Source organism: Corylus avellana, chromosome ca10 (genome assembly GCF_901000735.1).
Source record: "Corylus avellana chromosome ca10, CavTom2PMs-1.0".
NCBI lineage: Eukaryota > Viridiplantae > Streptophyta > Magnoliopsida > Fagales > Betulaceae > Corylus > Corylus avellana.
In genome coordinates, this window is record NC_081550.1 from 6830965 (window position 1) to 6850927 (window position 19963).

Consider the following 19963-nt stretch of genomic DNA (forward strand, 5'->3'; position numbering starts at 1 on the left):
TATTTGTGGTGGATGTCAAAACCTTAACCCTTTCATTATATATCTCTTTTTAACATCGTGACAAATTCTGTTATTTTAATTTGAAAAATCAACTCCAAGCAAAATCGACAATCCTTGTGGATTGATCTTGTATTTGCCTAACTATAGTATGGTTTGATCTTGTGCACTTGCAAGTAAAACGTACTAAGTATTTGTCTATTAATTTAGGTGGGTATTTGGCACAATACCAACCCCCATCAAGTGTAAGTTTGACTATACTAAACACTAATTAATATAAGCAGCTTATAAATAGGTGTACTTACATGAATCTTGTTGGTTATTCATATGAATTTCAGACACAAAGTGTTGGATCCAATAGACGTGGATGTGGAGATCCTCAACCAGCTAGGAGAAAGATAAGCAATTAAAATGTCAAACACAAATTGAGGACTTATGTTTCAGTTTGGACATAAACTATAGGGGTCGAAATTTAAAATACTTTGATATTACAGTGCTAAATACTTTGAAATCCAATATACAATGCAAGTACATGTTTTACACAAAAGAGTACTGATTTAAAAAAAAAAAATTAATTATTTTGTGTTACTTTGAAAAAAAAATGACTTGTTTTGTTTTGTTTTGAAGCTATATGTAAGAAAAAATGTTTCAAATGATGGTGGCTCCAATACACCTGCAAGTGCTACACCTATATTTCATGTGTTATCGTGAACTATGTGTTATCTTCTATGTTTTGGCTGACAAGATACATTAACCTGATAGCAGCAAAATACAAGTGGAAGAGGAAGAGGTAGGGGTGATACAAGGGATACAACTGCTACAAGCAAAGGAAGAGGAAGAGGTAGAGGAAGGGGTTCGGGTTGACAGAGGGGCTGGTAGAGGGGCTACACAAACTGCTCCAACTAGGGTTGCTGGTAGAGGGGCTGGTAGAGGGGCAGCACAAATTGTTCCTGCTAGGGTTGCTGGTAGAGGGGCTATCGGAGGGGCTGCACTAGTTGTTCTTGCTGGGGTCGTTGGCAGATGGGCTATTGGAGGGGCTGCACCAGTTGTTCTTGCTGGGATTGCTGGCAGAGGGGCTATCAGAGGGGTTGGACAAGGTCTTGCTATGGGTGGAGTTGGCAAAGGGTCTACACTAGGTCTTGTTGGCAGAATGGTTGCACCAGGTAATGGTGAAGGTGGAGCTGGCAGAGGTGCATCCTCAATAGTGTCGAATAGCAAATCGAAAGGAAAGCGTATTGTCACAACCGTGGAGAAAGGAATAGAAATTATGGAGTTGAAGATGAAAAAGATGAAGCCGGCTTGGAAGTGTTGATCCCTAACTTGTTTACTTACAAAAATGACTTCATCTTATTTTGGACAAACTGATGAGCTGAGTTTCAACTTATGTTATATTCTATGTAATGTTTTGGAAAAATAGCGTGTTATTTCGGTTGTAGTGTTCCAACCAAATTTTTTGTTAATTTGGACCAACTGTTTTGGACAAATGTGTTATTTTGCTTGGACAAACTAATTTCTGAACACTGTGTTATTGTATGATCTTCTTATGTATTGTTTTGGAAAGCAAATGTTGCTTTTCGCTTTTGGATGATGTGTTTCAGTGGGAAATATTTGTGTTATTTTCTTTATTCATAAAATAATAGCCTTTAAATAGGAAAACTATTACAATATTTTCTAGGGCTAAGTCATCAAGACTCTTACATGGAAATAAATAAAGACAATATCAAATAAAAATAAACATAATAAAATATTCTACCGTATTATATATTTTAATATATCATAATATTAATAATTGTTTCCACATAAGCTCCATTCTCGTAACATTCCTTTCCCCTTGAAGAGGACCTTGTCCTCAAGGTCCTGGAAATCTTCTTCATGAAATAATCTTGCTCTTGAAACCCATTTGCAGATTTGCTAAATCAATACTTAGCAATTATAAATAATTAAATTAATATTACTATAACCACAATTTTTCTCTATTTAATTCTCTTGTAGGACCACTTTTCTTTCCCATCAACTTTTTTTTTTTTTTTTTTCAAACAAAGGAAGAAACAAATTTAGTTTTCTTCTTTCTCACAAACCACAAAAGTGATTCTTGTGCATTGGTTTGTGGAGAGAATGACCAATATGGCATAACAGTGCACATGGGTCGTGAGACTAGCGAGACTGGCGGCTGATACAGTGATCTGGAGCGGGGCGGTGGCGCACGACGGGTGGTGGGTTTGAACTGGACAGAGCGTGGATGTGCCTGGCGCCACTGTATTGACTTGGTGCTGGGAGAGTATGGCGGCACTGTGGTGGACAACGGCGATAATGCTTCTGAACGTTTTGGTGCCTTTAATTCTTGGGTATTTGTTGGTTGTGATGGTAGTAGGATTGATACTGCAAGTGGAGATTGAAGGTATGTGGCTATATTTTCTTCTGCATCGAACCCTTCCTTTGAGATAAGGTTGTCAATTTCTTTCTCCATCCTTTCCATCTGCTCTTCTGATTTCTTTATCAAGCCTTTGAGCATATTTATGAAACTAGCTAATTATTGCTCAAGTCGATCAAGACGTGAATCCTCCATGGATTGTTGATTGCTGTAGAAAACAACCAACCCGGCTGCTCTGATACCAATGTTATGTGAATGTTTTTACATACACGTAATATGATAGATTGTTAGGTTTTGAGGGAACCTAGACCTTTTAGATTTGTTGAAGGGAGCCTAAAACCTTTTTAAACATAAAGTTTGGATTAATTTTTTGGTTGCTTTATTCATAACATAATGGCCTTTAAATAGGCAAACTATTATAATATTTTTTAAGACTGAGTCGCCAACTCTTATTGAAATATAAACTAAAGCTGAGTCATCAAGACTCTTACATGGGAATAAATAAAGACAATATCAAATAAAAATAAATATAATAAAATAGTCTATTGTATTATATATTTTAATATATCATAATATATATTAATAATTGTTTCCGTATAAGCTCCTTTCTCGTAACAATCTCATATACGATGTACCCAAAAATAAAGGCTGAAAATAAAAATGCTCAAAATAAAATGTCTGACTTCAAACACAATTACTGCGTGAGGTCTTGCTATTTCATTATACATAGCACTAAGTGCATCAAACTTAAACCCAACTAAAATGTCATTAAACACAACAAAATAACTAAGTGCACCTACATTACAACATGTAGGTTTAAATTTACAAACTATCAAAATATACTTGCCTTACAAACCTTAAACCCTAAGGTTGAACAAAAGTAAGGGAGTTAATACACCCTCATGCACACTGCATGGCAAGAACATATGGTCATGTCTGACTTCACCATTTGAAGTTCTCCAAATCATAACAAAATAAAATATGATCAAAAGCTATGTACAAGCAATTATTTTATGATAATTCTTCTTCATTGATTGGTAATTGATCTCTCAATCTCGATTTCTTTGTGAAGGGCACAATTTTCAAGCTCCATCTTTGATTTCATTTTCCCAACTTCAGTTTCAACCATTATACGACATCTATCAGTTGCTTCAATAACCAGCTTCTCTTTCACACATTCAACTTCAGTTTCAACCATTGTTCGACATCGTTTACTATCTTCAAGCAAAACTTATATGCTTTTTCCGCAAACGATCAACCACCCTCCGTCCATGTTCACACATTTTAGAATCAACACATTCCCAAAAACCACATGCCCGGTTTATCTTAAAAACCCAGTGAATAACACTAAACATTACACGGTTGGATTTTCACCAAAAAAAAAAAAAAAAAAGAATTTGTGGATAACACTAAAAAAATTAGACAAAAAAATCACATTGTCCACCAAATACGAAGTAAATAACGCTAAAAAAAACTAAAGAAAAAAATCCTCCCCCCCCCAAAAAAAAAAAATCACCCTCCGGCCACAAAATACGAAGTCAATAACACTAAACCATAAAAAAAATTGCAAATTAATTTCACAATAAATTTATCGTGAAGGTTCCAAAAACTCTTGACTAACTAATTCTTTACTCAACAACAAAATAGAAAATCATTTTATCAAAGAACAAAAAATTATAAAGAAAAAAACCCATATCCGAACACCCAACAGAGATCTTCAAAATACCCATCAGAAAATGTACATGGAAAACGATTAATGTTTGCAACTTACCTTGTAATTATTGCATTTCATAAACCTTCTACCGAAATTTCACTCAGTGTAGGACGTAATAATACAAGCTGGATGCTCGCAATAACAAAGTGTCCTTCTATAAGATGTTGCCCCGCTCCTTGTAGAATTAGAGTTTATAGAAGGAGTGTCCGACGGTTCCATCTTTAGTAGGATGATGTGCAATCTTAAGAACCCTAGGTTATGGAGGCTTCGTCTGAATAATAAAGAAGGATGGGGCAGATGGGGTGTGATTTATTGGGATTGGGGAAGGGTAATTTGGGCATAATAACTAGAGAAATATCACGTGAGTGGCTGGCCCTTAGGTTTCCATCCAAATTTACACCCAAAATTAATGGATGGGTTTTTTTTTTTTTTATTATTGTGTTAAACTTTGAAGGGGTCAAGTGTCACCTTTTAAACATTGGACGTCAAAACGAAAATGTGTGTGCACTTCAGGGGGGGTAAAGTGTATTCTCCTCCCTCCACACCCCCCCTCTTTTTTTTTTTTCAAAAAAAAGAAAAAAATCTTAGGATTTGTTTTAAAAAAGAAATGTTATACATACTCCTAAGTGTTTACTTTCTAACATGACAGTGAAATTGACATTGGATGTTGCACATACTTTCATTTTCTATTTTATTCAAGGACAATTTTCACTGTCTCATTAGGAAATATGCAGTACTTAAGAACTGTTGAAGTATTGATTAAATGATTAGATTCATCTGTTTCTATCTGCTTTAACTGTTGGAATATGTGGTGATTTAACACGGTATTAGATCCAATGTTCTGGGTTCAAACATTGTCTTCTTCATTCATGTCACATTTCAATTAAAAATTTTACGTGTTGGATCTCACTTATTAAATATGTGTTTGAGACCACAATGTGAATGAGAGTGTTAAAATAGTAATTAAATGATTTAAGTTATTAAAATTCCTTTCCTTATGCTAGAACGGTGCCTTTCATGAGTGTAGGTTGTGGGAATCATTCTTAAAAGATTAGTATGACATCCACCGCTATCTTAACTTCTCAACTTGTACAGATTGTTCAATCTAATCCACGGTTATAAATATAATCAGTGACAGCAAACATGATTAAGCTGCTACTTTCTAATTCAATCTTTATTTTTAAAATCACAACTACAAATCAACACAACGATTTTGGTTAAAGAGTGAAAACCCTTTGAAAATTCGCTAAAGAAAACATAATTTATAGGCATAGTAAAATTATAATCCCTTGTAAAATATTAAGATGATCCGTGTCAAGCTCCTTGCTTATCTCCTTATCTCTTCGATAAGCTCTAATTCCTCACTGGCCAGTCTTCTATAAATGATCAACTCCATACTGACCCTCTGGTATACTTTAAACGGTTGAAGTATAATGGATGTGGTTTGCAAACTAACAAACTTCAAGAGAGGGAAAGCAACAATGGCTTCAAGAACCGGTACTCATAAGATTCTTTTTGATAGGTTCAGGATGTTGGATTGATGGATTGTGGATGATAATTGAAATGGAATGGGAAATGTTATTGATAATTCTCCACTTGAGGTAGGAGACACCGATTACACATACGTGTTTGATAAAATATTTCAATGAATCTCTCTTCCCTACTACATTCCAATAAATAGCCAACTCCTACTCATGATAACTACTATTTAAAATAAAAATAACTAATCTTATCTCCACAAGGGATATCTGCTAATAACTTAATGATACTGGCTAACAAATAAGATAATAAGATAACAAGATAAGATTATAAGATAACCTAGATAAAATAACAACTCCTAGATAAATGAGAGATAACCTAGATAAAATAACAACTCCTAGATAAATGAGATAACCCTTATCCTTTATTCTTTTTCCTCTGATAGGATTACCCTCGGTACTTTGAATTAGGATTCCTAGTGATTACACGGGTAGATTCCCTATCAATTGCCCCTCCTTGGACACGATCCTTGTCCTCAAGGTTGTGGTTTGGAAACTGCTGCTAGAGGCAACCAGCATCTGCCCAAGTGGCATCTTTGAGTTCTTCTCCAGTCATTGGCTCAGCCCAAAAAATGAGCAATTGTTTTGCAGCACATCAATGGCTCGGGGTGAATCGTTCATTGCAATTGAAACATAGCCCTTTTTCTCTCCTTTATTGCATTTCCTCCCATGAGAGCTTCTTCACTTGGGTTAGGGAATCATTGGGTTGCAGGGTGGATTTCATTGGATCGGTTGGCGGTGGAGTCATTTTTGTGAGTTGCAGTGTGTTGCAGCTCATCCTCCCTCATGCGCGCAAATTCCACGGCCTCTCACAATGTCCGAGGTTTGAACTTCCTCACATCCATGGAGATGTCCACCCTTAAACCTCCCAAAAAGGTGCCGATCAAGGCCTTCTGCGGCCATCCAACCACCCGATTGGCGAGTCTCTCAAACTCCTTCAAATAATCCCTCAAGGTGCCCTGTTATTGCACGCGTGCAAGGGATTCATCATAATCTTCAAATTCTGTTGGGCCAAACCGAACCAACAACTCCTTCTCAAAGATGATCCAGGTAATAACTACATTGTCGACATGGTAACACTTTTTCAGCCATTGCCACAACTGATTTGCTCCCCTTCTAGGTAAAAGGCAGTAAGCGTGACCTTCTTGTCGTCCTCGGTTTTTTGATACTCAAAGAATTGAGTAGCCCGATCAACCCACACAATGGGATCGTCCCCCGAGAACCTAGGAAAATCCATCTTCATAAGTTTGGTATAATGATCATCCTCGCGATTATGGTGGTGATTATGTCTGCCAATATTGTTGGACTCCTTGGTTTCCTTCTCAGGTTGACGTAAAAAGTCACCATGGGAATTGGACATGGACTCCAATGCCTCCTTCAATGTCTAGGCGATGCTGTCCTTCAACGTACGTTCAAGGTTCTACATGGAGGTCTTGATCTCCTGGAAGTCTTCCTCTAGTTTCTCAATGCGTTCCTTCTGGGTCGTCATTGCTCTAATACCAATTGATAGGTACCTATTTTTAACTCAACTATTAATCTAATCTAATCTAATTATAATTATTTGTAATTACATTCCAAATCAACCTTATCTTATCCCTATCATTCCTACCCCCTTAAAAGGAACATGTCCCCAAAGTCCGACTAATACCACTAAATTAAAAGAATTATAAAAAAATTAAAAAGAAAAGAATTAAAAAGGAAATTATCCTTTCATTTTATTTTTTTTTGGATAACTTTCTTTGACTTTTCTCTACCACAATTCTTTTTCTTTTTCCTTTTCCTAGACCAAACAAAGAATACAAAACGGCTTCTTCTTCTTCTTCTATTGTTCTTAATAGAGTTCGTGAATAGGCCGTTCTTCTTCGAGATGCTTATTCGTTTAGGGTGAAGATGGGTTTTGCGTTTGTGTAGGCGATGATCCGAGGAACTAAATCGTGGCGGCGTGGGGTTGTGGCCTCTGGGCTGGCGTTGTGGGAGCTTATAGGTTTGGTGCTTGTTGGATCTATAGTCGGGATGAGCAGTGATGAGGTGTGAGGCTGTCGGCGGTGGCTGAAAGGAACAACAGCACTTGTGGTGACGGCATCGTGGGACGCGGGCTCCGATAATTGTTGGTGTGGCACGGGTTGTGCTGCTGAGTTTTGGTGGTTGGGGCTTTTTGCAGGTCTTGGGTGGGGTGAGTGGGACGGTAGGTGCTGAAATGTTGTCAAGTTGGAACTGCTTGAAACACTCACTGATCACCTGCTCGATCATTCGATCAAGTGCTTCCCGAATTACTTCTAGTTGATCTGCACTCAATTAAGGGGACTTTTACATACATTGTTGGCTTTGCGGTGAAAGGCTAGTGTTTGTTTTGGGCAATTTTGAATGGGAAATTCAACTGCTCTGATACCAATTGCTAGGTACCCGAGGTTGGGTAGTGACGTGAGATGGGATATTGATAATGAACTCCAATTAAGGCTGAAGACAAACCACAAGTGAATCCAATTGGGGCTGGATACAGACCACAAAGATATACGTCTAAATTATTCTCTACCTTGTTCATTAATAAAATGGTCTATAAATAGACTACAATTGATAATATGATAACTGCTAAAAGAAAACATATCAAATATTCAAATAAAGTTGATCCTAAATAATTCAAATCCCATTTTAACTTAATTATTAATTTAATCTAATCATTACTAATGATTTGTAATTACATTCCAAATCAACCTTATCTTATCCCTATCACTTTTCCCATACTTCCCCCACAAATGTAAATAATGTGTTCACATAAAAGTAAATGGAATTTACATCCAGTAAGAACTGGTGGATTCCACATAAGGAAATTTCAAATCAAGATCATTATAATTTAATTATTTCTTCTATTTTATTACCATAATACCATATTATGCCCAATAATGGGTCTATCTGAGTGCAAGAATATAGAATGAATACTTTATATCTTTCAATGACTTCAAATTGAACATCAGCTAAATATATGGAGCTCGATCTCCTCATATCATACAGGAACGTGGTGTTTGAGCTGTAGAAGATCAGCCTGGTAATTGGCAATCCATTTTCTAATTATCTTGATCTCTTTATTTCTTTGCTTGACCAACCAATGCGGATCAGAAGAAGAATTTGCCACAATGATGTCCAAGCAATGAGAGCCTGCAGAAATGGGGCATTTACTAGACTTAACTCCTAAACAATCTCTTGGAAGATATACAGAAAAATTATTAATAGTAGCATATATATATAACTTTTCTTTCTTTAATTCTTTCAGCTTAAGCTTATGAGAAAAGTAGTGATTTAACATGGTATCAAAGCCAAAGGTCATAAGATTGAACATTGACTTTTTTTAATTTACCTCCATTTAAATTAAATATTCTATGTGTTGGGCCTCACTTATTAAAAAGAAGGTTAAACCCACTCGTGAGGAAGAGTGTTAAAGTAATGATTAGAATATGTTTGAGATTATGTTTGAGAAATAGAGCTTTTAAGTCAAAAAACACTTTTTGACAAAAGTTTAAAAAAATGTGTTTTGACAATTTTTAGAGTAAAAAAGTTAAAAAAAAAAAAAAAAACTTTTGGATTTTTTTACCAAAGAGGTCAGCTTTTGATTTGGCATACCCTTTTAGGTATTAAAAGTACTTTTTACCCTTCATAACACAATCCTAAATAGGTTTTAAGTGATTAAATTTACCTTTTTCTATTAGCTTAAACTTATGTAAAAATAGTGATTTAACATTTACAATGGTTTCTTTGTCCATGTTCTTGTGTATTTCATTTGATCGTATTTTATGTTCTTTAATTGTCCCTTCTTGGCAATTAATTAATTAACAAGCTTGCAGAGGTGAGTATTAATACCTTCAGCTGTAGTGACGGCTAAGAGGCTGTGTGATATGTCCTCCAAGACCCTATGATCAAAGATGGATATAAAATGACTAAGTATATATAGAGAGTGATTATAAATTTGCCCACTTCTAATTAAAATGATTAACACTGAAAAAGTTGAGTTTATTTTGTTTACCCTCCACTACTGTAGGGATCTTTTAGCCCATTGGAGAATATGATGTTGCTAGCAAACCTACGGAGAATCAGTTTTATATCCTGCAATTTCACAATGTCAGAAAGCATCGACAGTTATTATCAACGTACGAGAGCAACATCAACCATAAATATATAACAATCAGAAAAGGAACTCATCATCATCATCACACATATATATATATATATACCTGACCGCCGTAATAAGTTGTGACCCAATGAGGCCGAGGCTCGACGCCATACAATTTCTTGCAGTAATTGTTGAAGTCGGTTAGATTGAAGGGTAATGGAGGGAACATAGAGCCGTTTGTATCATGGCCAATGGGCATAACCATATCACTACATGACTGCATGTACACATCACACAACACAAGTCATTTAATTATAACCAATTCACAGCCATGAATAAATATTCTCTCTCCCTCTCTAAAGAGAAGAAAAGAAGAGGCATCTAGCCACAACAAAAACATTATTAAGGGCTTAATTTTTAAACATCCCATATTATCACCAATTAAGCACTTAAATATATATAAGATTAAGCTAATATATTTATTTTTTATTTTTATTTAGGGTCAATAGCATTGACACAAAAAGTCGATGTTGAAAATAGGTCATTATCATTAACGTAAAAAATTAAGGCAGACACTAATATATTTTTATCTAATTTTGATATAACATCAGCGGCGGCATTTGAGTCGCCACTAATGGCAAAATTACGTTGCGAAAGGCTTTTCACTTCTACTCGTGCATGTGCGGGCAAAATTTCCCACTAGTTTATTAGATCTAGACTTTCTTATGTTGTCGTTAATGGCTTAATTCTTGTAATGAAATGTGTTTCCACTAAAACAGTACGATATTATTGTCTACTATTATTGTTATCAATGAGGTTACCTAAACCGGTTGGGCTTCAGACTTTGTGTAGGAATTTTTTTTTTTTTTTTTCCACTTTTCTAGTCTCATTCTATTTCATTGAGGTGCTAGTGGCCTGTCTGGATTGGATTCTTAAAAATAATCTGAACCGGTTGGGCTTTAGACTTTGTGTTTGTGAAGGGAACCATTCTTTCTTTGTTCAATTCTTTTTCTACTTAATCTTTACAGTTTCTTTGGAAACTTGTCTAGATTTAATTAACTCTCATTTTCTTACTATATTCACTATAGGGGTATGGCCCCAAGAAGCAGTTTACACTTAGTGAATTTCGAACCGCAAACTTCTACGGTTACTCAAAAACTTACAATTCAATAAGCGCCATTGAGCCAACCCCTTGGGGTTAAGGGGTTGCCCTTTTAATTGGACAGCTATAATTATGACTACTTTGTTTTTAATTAATGAAAAAAAAAAATAACCCCGACAAAGCTTTGTTGGATTGAAACACTTATCACTAGAGAGAGTTTAGTTGTATACCACGTACTAGTGCCAGATAAACAGTGGAACCACGACATATTAGCCATCTTTATATATGTAATAGCTAGTAAGAAGGCATAAATTGGTGAAAGTAGTTTGCTGGTTCTAGATTTGGATCAATCTTCAATTCCTTTAATCTAAGAAAAGGCATTGTCTTCTACAATTTTTTGAAATTACGGGGACCAACAATCCTTAATGAAAATACTAGACTAAGCTACGTCATCTCAATGCATTAAAAAATTAAAATAAAAAATAAAAAATAAAAATAAAAAATAAAAAAGAAAAGAAGAGAAGTTAGGGGTGAGTTGACCACCTGCTTAATTTGTTTTGGGTGGTCAGCCACCCCAAAATAGCTGTTGGAATGGGCTGACCACCCTCAAAACAATTTCAAGATTTTATTTTTAGCATCAATCTTTAACCGGCAAAGTCTAGATTATTCATTAACGTACAAAAGAATGCTTCACATCATCTAGATGCAAACTTTATTTTCTCTTTTTCTTATGTGGGACTCTCTTCTAATTTTGAGGCTCTTTAAAACCTTCAATTTAAAACATTCTCAAACCACAAACTAGATATGTATGCATACAAATTTTAAATATATATATATAGAGGCCCATAGGGGACTTTAATGAAGAAGAGGTCCTTGTTGAAGAACTCCTTGTGAAATGAGACTTAAAAGAAGAGCTCTTCATTGAAGAACTCCTTGCAAATAGAGACTTGGAAGAAGTGGAGGAAAGGCTAGGCTAGTTGAACCTTCCTTCTTTGATAGCTTCCATATGATTGGTTTGGTTCTTTTGGTTAAGAACTAACGACACAACCTAATTAAACTCCATCATTATTGCTTTTTTTGCTTAAAAGAAAGTCGGGTCAAACATCCTTCTCTTGCAAAGAATTTCCTCTATTTAAGGCTTAAAAAGGATTGGGGTGATTTCGGTAGATGGTAACTCTTTGATTTGTGGTCACCAATCTAACTGTTGGATTCTTGGATGGGCTGTAATTAGCTAGGCTCTTTAGACAGAAGCCGGTCCAAATGTCTCCCATGCCTACACAATTAATGGACTTCCTGGACCATTGTACAATTGTTCTGAAAAAAAGGTACATCACAAAAGCCCAAGGGTATTTTTAGTTTGGCATTCAAGCTTTTCACAACAAAATTGTAATCAATTTAGCTTAGCATCTACTTAGCTAGCTTAATCTGTAGCATGAGTCTGATCATTCTTGGAATTGTAATCAATTTATGGTCGCCGCTAATGAGATTTTTTATTTTTTCTCATGTCAATAGCGGCGACCCTAAAGTCGCTCCTATATATTGACCACTCATCAGCGGCAACTTTCAGGAGTCGCCATCGTTGACCCTCATTAGCGGCAACTTGATGGTCACCGTTAATGAGCTTTTTAATTTTTTTTAATTATTTTTTCTCATGTCAATAGCGGCGACTTAAGATTGCCGCTATTGATCACTCATCAACAGCAACTCTCAGGAGTCGCTGCTATTAATGTTCAATAGAGGTGACTCCTTTGAGTCACTGCTAATGATGGTCAATAGTACCAACTAATAGTCACCGCTACTGTTGTCGTTGCTAAATTATACATATTTGTTTTTAGCGGTGACTATTAAGTCACTGCTAATGACCCCTCAATAACGATGACTTTGAGGTCGCCGCTATTTCTTTGGTTGCTAAAGGCCATGTTGCTTGTAGTATCTAGATGGTTTTATTCATCATAATGCGCAGTGGCTTCCATCAGTTGTATTCGCAAGTGATTTTGACCGTTCTGGTTTCCTTCTAGTTCACTGAGGTGCTAGTAGTCTGTCTAGATTGGGTTTTTCAGTTAAGCTTGTATTTATTTTCTGTTTTTAGTCTGCTTTGTAATTTCCTTTGAATGAATGTATAATAAGTGAGAAACCTACCTGCCAGCCCCACCCATCAGTTGTTTCACTTGGAGCAGTGAACTCATTCATATCATAGCATGAATGGTTTTGCCTATAACTTGCAACAACACCCGCATATATTCGGCCAAGGGTATCTGTTCCAACAGCTGCTTCATCAATGGCTCTGCACATATCACTCATTAGGTATCTTGGGGCATCATAATTATATTGAGCTGCTCCAGTAACTATATTCTCCAAATAGTCCTTCAGCTCAGAAGACTTATTTAATGGACTGCAAACACAAAAGTTTTAAGTTTATTAGAGTTCAGATATATATATATAGAGAGAGAGAGAGAGAGAGAGAGAGAGAGAACAGTAAATGACAACGAGGAAAAGTAATTAATTACCGGCAAGTATTAAATTTCTTGCTAAGGGTTGAAAGGCCATTACGTGTGGAAGCAACTCTATCAATTTCAGCCCATGATTGCCGGATGGTTTCATAGCAACTTTTACTAGTTTCCTGCACCAGCCATGCTATAAATCTTTGAAGGCTTTAAACATAATTTAATTAACACTAGATGTAAAATGAAAATAAAAATTAAAAGTTGGCGTTTTACTTTAAAATCCTTGGTTACTACTGAGTAGTATCCATCTTGAGGTACAATGTCGTCAAAGTAAAGGATTGGAGCTGAAGAAGCTAGAGATCCAAGGACAACGTGAGGATACTTTAGCCGAAACCATGCTGCAAGCACTGCAAAATTATGTGAAAAAATGTTAGATTTTTAGTGTTGGATAATTTAGTATCAAAACATGTTTGGATGTAAGTTTCAAGTCTAGGTTAAGTCAGTGGAAAAGTTGATTTAAGACATGAGAATTCGAGGTTGTTCATGTTGTCCAACATTGACCTAGTTGGACAAAGTTTTCTTCCAAACAGGATGAATTTCCTTCAATATACTTTATAAAAATGACATGTATCTATTTTTTTAATAACATATGAGATATACATTAGTTTTTAATAAAATTTATTCTAACTTTGTCTCTGCTGTTAAAAAAACAAGTGAATCTCAAATGTTCAAGAAACACATGTCATTTTTATAGAGTAGGTTAAAGGAAATTTCTCTACCTTAATTTGAAGGAAAATTTTGTCCGAAATAGTCGGGGTAAAATAATCATTACCAGGGATGGACCCATGTGCTAGGTGGTAGTTATTATTAATTTTAAATTCCGCTTATCTGGTGGGGGAGTCGTTTGACTATATTCCAAAATATTGTAGACAAATCAAGCATGAAAAAGTTAGTGACAAGTTAAATATTAATGTCATCTAATATGAATTCATCAAACAAAAAAAATGTAATCTAAAATATACAATATATAGCTCGTGGCTGAGAAATGGATTTATAGTGACTTACTTCCTCCATAGGAGGCTCCAAAAGCGATTACTGGAGAATTTTCTGCAGACAATGTTTTCTTTACGTGTAAGATCACAGCAGCGTAGTCTGCCAAAGCCTGAGCAGAGTTGAAATAACCACGAGTGCTCTCATTCTTCAAAGCCTCTTTCATTGTTCCAAATGGTACCGATTTCCCATAGTACCGATGCTATTATTTAGATCATACAACAATTTTCTCAGTCAAAACTATCATAATTTTCTGTTCCAAATCTGAAGTGAGATGTCATGAAACAAGTATTTCATAATGTAAGATGATAGAAAAAGGTAAATTTAATCATTTAATCTGTACGTTAATATAATAGACATAAATTTCATATCCTCCGACCAATTTAAAATAGTGACAAGTATTTATAAACATTTAAAATGAACATTAAATTTAGTCTAAGTTAGTAAACTATTATTAATGATGTTAAGAATTTGAATTTGGATCATTTCCAGTTCATTTGAATGGGAGAATATTCAGTCAGTTATAGTATAAGGATATTTTTGTCCCTTCAAAAAGCGAAAAAAACAAAACTACCCTTCAATTATAACTAACTCGATATTCTCAGAAGATCATGTTCCTAAGAATTTAATGTGTCCTTTAAATGTTTATAGACACTTGACACTATTTTAAATAGATTGAAAAATATTTCCTCTAAACTGGTTTAAAGAAAATTTATATCCTCGTTCGATATAAGTCACTTTTACCTCTATGTAGAGTTGGAGGGCCTTAAACCGGAGGCCATTATCACTGAGAAACCCAATGCTGCCTAAATCATCATCCAAAGGTCCTTCTGCTCCGAGATATGCAAATATTGGTGCGTTGGAATCCGCTCCACCCCAGTACTTAGAGTTGATAACATATCTTTGTTGAAAAGTGGCGTAGCTATCATGCCTGTAGTTGAAGTGATCAATTGTTTGGGTGTAATAATATGTTTTGACGTCGGACGAGAAGGATGATGTTGTTTGGGGTTCATGCTTCGATGTTCTCCTTCTCACTCCAAGCCTGGGAAGAAAACGCTGCGACGTCGTCGCAGAAACCCAGATTGAGAAAAGAAGGAAGATGAGAGAAAGTAATTGCAATGAGTATCTAAGAGAGTCCATGGCCTTCAACAGGCCAATTGCACAAAAGATTATGCAGAATCTCTTATCAACATTTAAGAATGTCTTTCATTCCATTTATATATAGTCGTTGGTTGTTGTTTGATATATATTGCTATATTTGGTTTGCTGTGACTTGGTCTGGCTGCCTTATCTTGTGAATTCCAGCTGACAGAGGGAATCCTCCCATTGTCTTGTCATTGGCCTCTATATATGACGTTATTGTTAGAATTAATATATTATTTCATTTGAAAATATTATATATTTTCTTTAGGATTTATTTTTTTCCTTCTGTATTTTAGAGTTTATTTTGAGTTTTTTTGTTTACTACTCTTTGCATCTCTATAAATAGAGATCTATGTAATAGTTTAAGACAATTCAAAAATTCGACAAATATAAGAAACAATGAATGTACAAGATATAGCCCATACGCTTCTTTCCGCTTCTGCTCGCTCTTTTTTGTTTTTTATTTTTTATTTTTATTTTAATATTCTATATTTTATATATATTTCAACAGTTATACAATACACAAACAGATCCCAAAGTAGAGAAGTAGTCTCCATACTCTGTCGTGATTTTTGGTTTTTGGGTCAATTGTTGTATCATTTGGTAGGATGCATGTTTGCCGCAGTGGTACCACGTCAATTAATGATGTTACATATTTATGTTTGTTTGACATTGAAGCAAGTTTCTTGAATGCATTTAAGGAGTATGGGAAATAGAGAGAATAATAGAGGTATTTATATTAATGCCCATCTCACACCGAATTATTGCTTGAAAGCAATATTTGGGTGTGATCCTAACTTATGAATTAAAATTCTCTCTATTTTATTTGAATTGGATAATATCCAATTAGTTATAATGGAGGGTATTTTGTTCCCTAACCTATAGGGTGTCTTGATGGCACATGACTTAGTCGTATGCTTCCAAGCTAGATTCAATGGTTGGATTTACTTGTCATTAGTAAAGTTAACTGTGAGATTAAATTAAGTTTTATTTAATATATAGTTGAAATTAAGTACTACCAACCGTTTCACATGGTTGTTGCCTTTACCGGTTGGGGCTCTTCATTGAGACATATTGCCGTTTGTTACCACCTTGTGCGGCCTTTGAAAATTAAAGGCCCGGCTCGTTTATGGTTATTTTAGAATTGTGAATAAAACAATTGCCTGCTCTTTTTATGTTTGTTTACAATGTCTTTACGTTGGCGCTGTGTTGTTGGGGTGCTCACTCTTTTATTGTTGTATGATTCCCTGTAACCCATTTTCCCATATTTGAATAGAAAAAAAAAAAAAAAAAAGAAGTTGAAATTAAGTAATCGTTATTAATAATGATGATCAAATAGTTATAATTAAATAATTATTAATTATAAATTTAATCTACTAGTCAAGATTAAGTGTATGTTAATATCGAACCGTCATTTTCTCATCCATATTTTAATGACAGTTGAATTATGTCTATTAATTTCGAAATTACATGTCTGTCAATGAACATACATGGAAACTGCACATTGAAACTGCTAAATTTACGCTATATAGTCCCTACATATACCAGTTTTAAATATACTGAAAATTTTATTTTAATCTCTCTAAAAAGCCTTTTGCAGTTTTGAAAATCGTATTTCTTTCATTGCCAGAATAAAAACTCTGAAAGTGTTAGGGTTTTGTTTCGTTTTATGCAAAAAAAAAACCCAATCAAACTTCTTAATTAACCCGGTGCATATATATATACCAATTGATTAGAATTTGTGGGAGAAAATAATTTCTTAAAGAAAGTCCTTATGAGCATTTACTTTTTTGCTTTAAATTTTTGTACTACATAATGTCCATTTTCTACATTTTATTATGATTGTGCTTGTGCTTGTGGACGTATTGTAACTTGGTTGGTTGGCTGGCAAATCAGAATGGGTTACAAAATAATTTCCACGCTCTAATAATAAAGAAGTACCCCATCAACATCATTAATTCCCTATAATAAAGAAGTGTCCCATTTCTTTCCCAACACCATTTTCAACTTTATATGCCTTTAATGCTCTCTCCAAATTACAACTTCTCTTTTTTCCTTTAGGTCTTCCCCTTGATAGTGGGATTATCCATCCTTTCTAATTTCCCTATATATTAATTATTTTGTTGTAATAAGACATGTCACATAAGGAGTTTTTTTCCTAACCATTATTTAATTCATTCAACAATTATTTCTTAAACACATAACTCTTTAGATTCCTAAACTTTTTGAAGAACACAAGGTCTGAAAATGATTATCTGCATCATTTATTTGGTGAAAGCAAGAAGATCAGTGTAGTACTCAGTTATCCATCCTTCGATTATCTTAACCTCCTCCTTTCTCTGCATCATGACCGACCACTCTGGATCACTTTTCTCTGCGCGAAGCATATCCAAGCAATGAGATCCTGCAAAAATAAAATTATTTTATTTTATTTTATAATTAATACCTTTTTTAAAAAAATGAGTTGAGAATACAAACCGTTAACAGTATGGACTGCAACAACAGTACGTGATATGTTTTCAAGCACCCTGGAATCAGAAATATTAGAAAAGCTGTTAATTAATTAATGTTTATCTGGTTAATTAATTACCCGCTGCTACTGTAAGGATCTCTGAGCCCATTGGAGAATATAATGTTACTTCCAAACCTGTGGAGAATCAACTTTATATCCTGCAATTTTCCATTAAAAAAAAAAATTTCAAAATGTTAATTGTTTTAATATTCGAAGTTAACCTGTGGAGAATCAACTTTATATCCTGCAATTTTCTATTAAAAAAAAAAAATTCAAAATGTTAATTGTTTTAATATTCGAAGTTTTTTCTGAATATATATATATATATATATATATAGCGCGCGCGCGTGTGAATACATACATGGCCTCCGTAGTAAGTAGTGACCCAATGAGGGCGAGGGGCAGGCACGTACACCATAAAACCTGCTGCAAATCTCAATAAAGCTGCTTAGGACAAAAGGATCCGGTGGGAACATAGAATCGTTGCCAATTCCTATGGGCATCACCATCTCACTACATGCCTAAAATTGCATGGAGAGGTTTATATATAATTAAGTAGTCGTAAAGGACAATTAGGACACGTTAATTTTCAATGGGCATATCAAATTTAAGAGTAACTTTTTTTAATCCAAATGAGGAGCGGCCACCCCTCACTAAATGAAGGGTTGTTGACTTGTTATGAGAGGAGACTCTCAATTAAGGAAGGTAAATTAGTGATACTTATAATCCTGATGTTCAAGAGTTTCTTTCCTAAGCATTATTTAATCGACTTCATATATAATTACATTCAATCGTGTTGAAATTAACAATAATTGATTAATTAACACCTTAATTAGGTGATCATGAATCCTTGAGCCTCTTTAATTAATTAGTCCCCTCACGGTACTCTTACCTTTTGAGCAACAGCAAAGGGGCATTTCATAGCTCATATATATATAAGGAGATTAATTTGAAGCTCAAATTGTTAAAAACAATATCTTCCATGCACTATGCATACGAAGAACACCAGGATCATATATTGCTCACAGTTTAATTAGCACAAGCCACCACTTTCTAAAAACAATGAAGTTTATTCAAGAAAACATGATAACATGAAGAGATCAAGACATACCTTTCGGCTTTAAACACCAACACAAAACTCTTTCTGCTTTTCTCCTTAATTATTATTCAATATCAATGGTCAGGAAAGTTGACTCACTTATTTGTTCTCTTTTTTATTCGTGTAGGCCTAGAGGAGTGAGAAAACTTTTTTTCTTTTTTTTTTCTTTCCCAAAACCCTAATTAGCTTACGCCCCCCTAACCCTAGGGAGAAAGCCCATGTAATATTGGCTGGTCATCCCTATGATAGGGTCGCGTATTATTGATTTATTTTGTCTAATTGAATAAGGAAAATGGTTACGGGGGAGAATGCTTCCTATTCTTGATCCAGAAGGAATGAACGATCCTCAAAAACGAAAATAGGGTGAGCTCCCCAACAATAGACCCAAAAGAAACTAAAATAGTGTTGAAATAATTACAAAGGGTAAAAAATAGGTCAAACAAGTAATTCGGTCCTCTCAATGGGCTAGCTGCACAAAGTGGTTATAAAAGCAAAATAGACACAGATTAAGGCGAACTTATATGAGCCCCCACTTGGAACCAACAACATCCATCGGAAGGAGAATGAAGCCGAAGATGAACAGTCAAAGTTCGAATCAAGGACTGTAGAAGAGAGAGGTACCAATACAAATTCAGTTACAAAAGCCTCCATACCTAGATCTAACCAATACAGCTCAAGGAGATAATAACCCATAACAAAAAACAATAAAAATACAAATAACAACAGAAATACAAAAGAAATAAACAAAACACAGCAAAACAACCAGCAAGAAGCTTGAGGAAGTTCTAAGAGAAAAAAAAAAAAAAAACCATAGTTTCAATGGGCTTCGAACTCCTGTGTTATCTCATAACTAGCTAAAAGTTATCATTAATTATATATTATTTTACTAAA

The 19963-nt window shown here is 34.8% G+C and overlaps 1 protein-coding gene across 1 annotated transcript; it reads right to left on the bottom strand.

Moving 5' to 3' along the window:
• Positions 1-8621: 8621 nt before the first annotated feature.
• Positions 8622-15458, bottom strand: LOC132162837 (uncharacterized). The gene is made up of 9 exons (XM_059573055.1): positions 15063-15458; positions 14334-14520; positions 13542-13675; positions 13332-13444; positions 12964-13216; positions 9844-9999; positions 9636-9715; positions 9473-9522; positions 8622-8773 (listed from the first exon to the last, which is right to left on the bottom strand). The coding sequence occupies exons 1-9, from the start codon at positions 15456-15458 to the stop codon at positions 8622-8624; spliced, it is 1521 nt and encodes a 506-aa protein (XP_059429038.1).
• Between the last annotated feature and the right edge of the window lie 4505 nt (positions 15459-19963).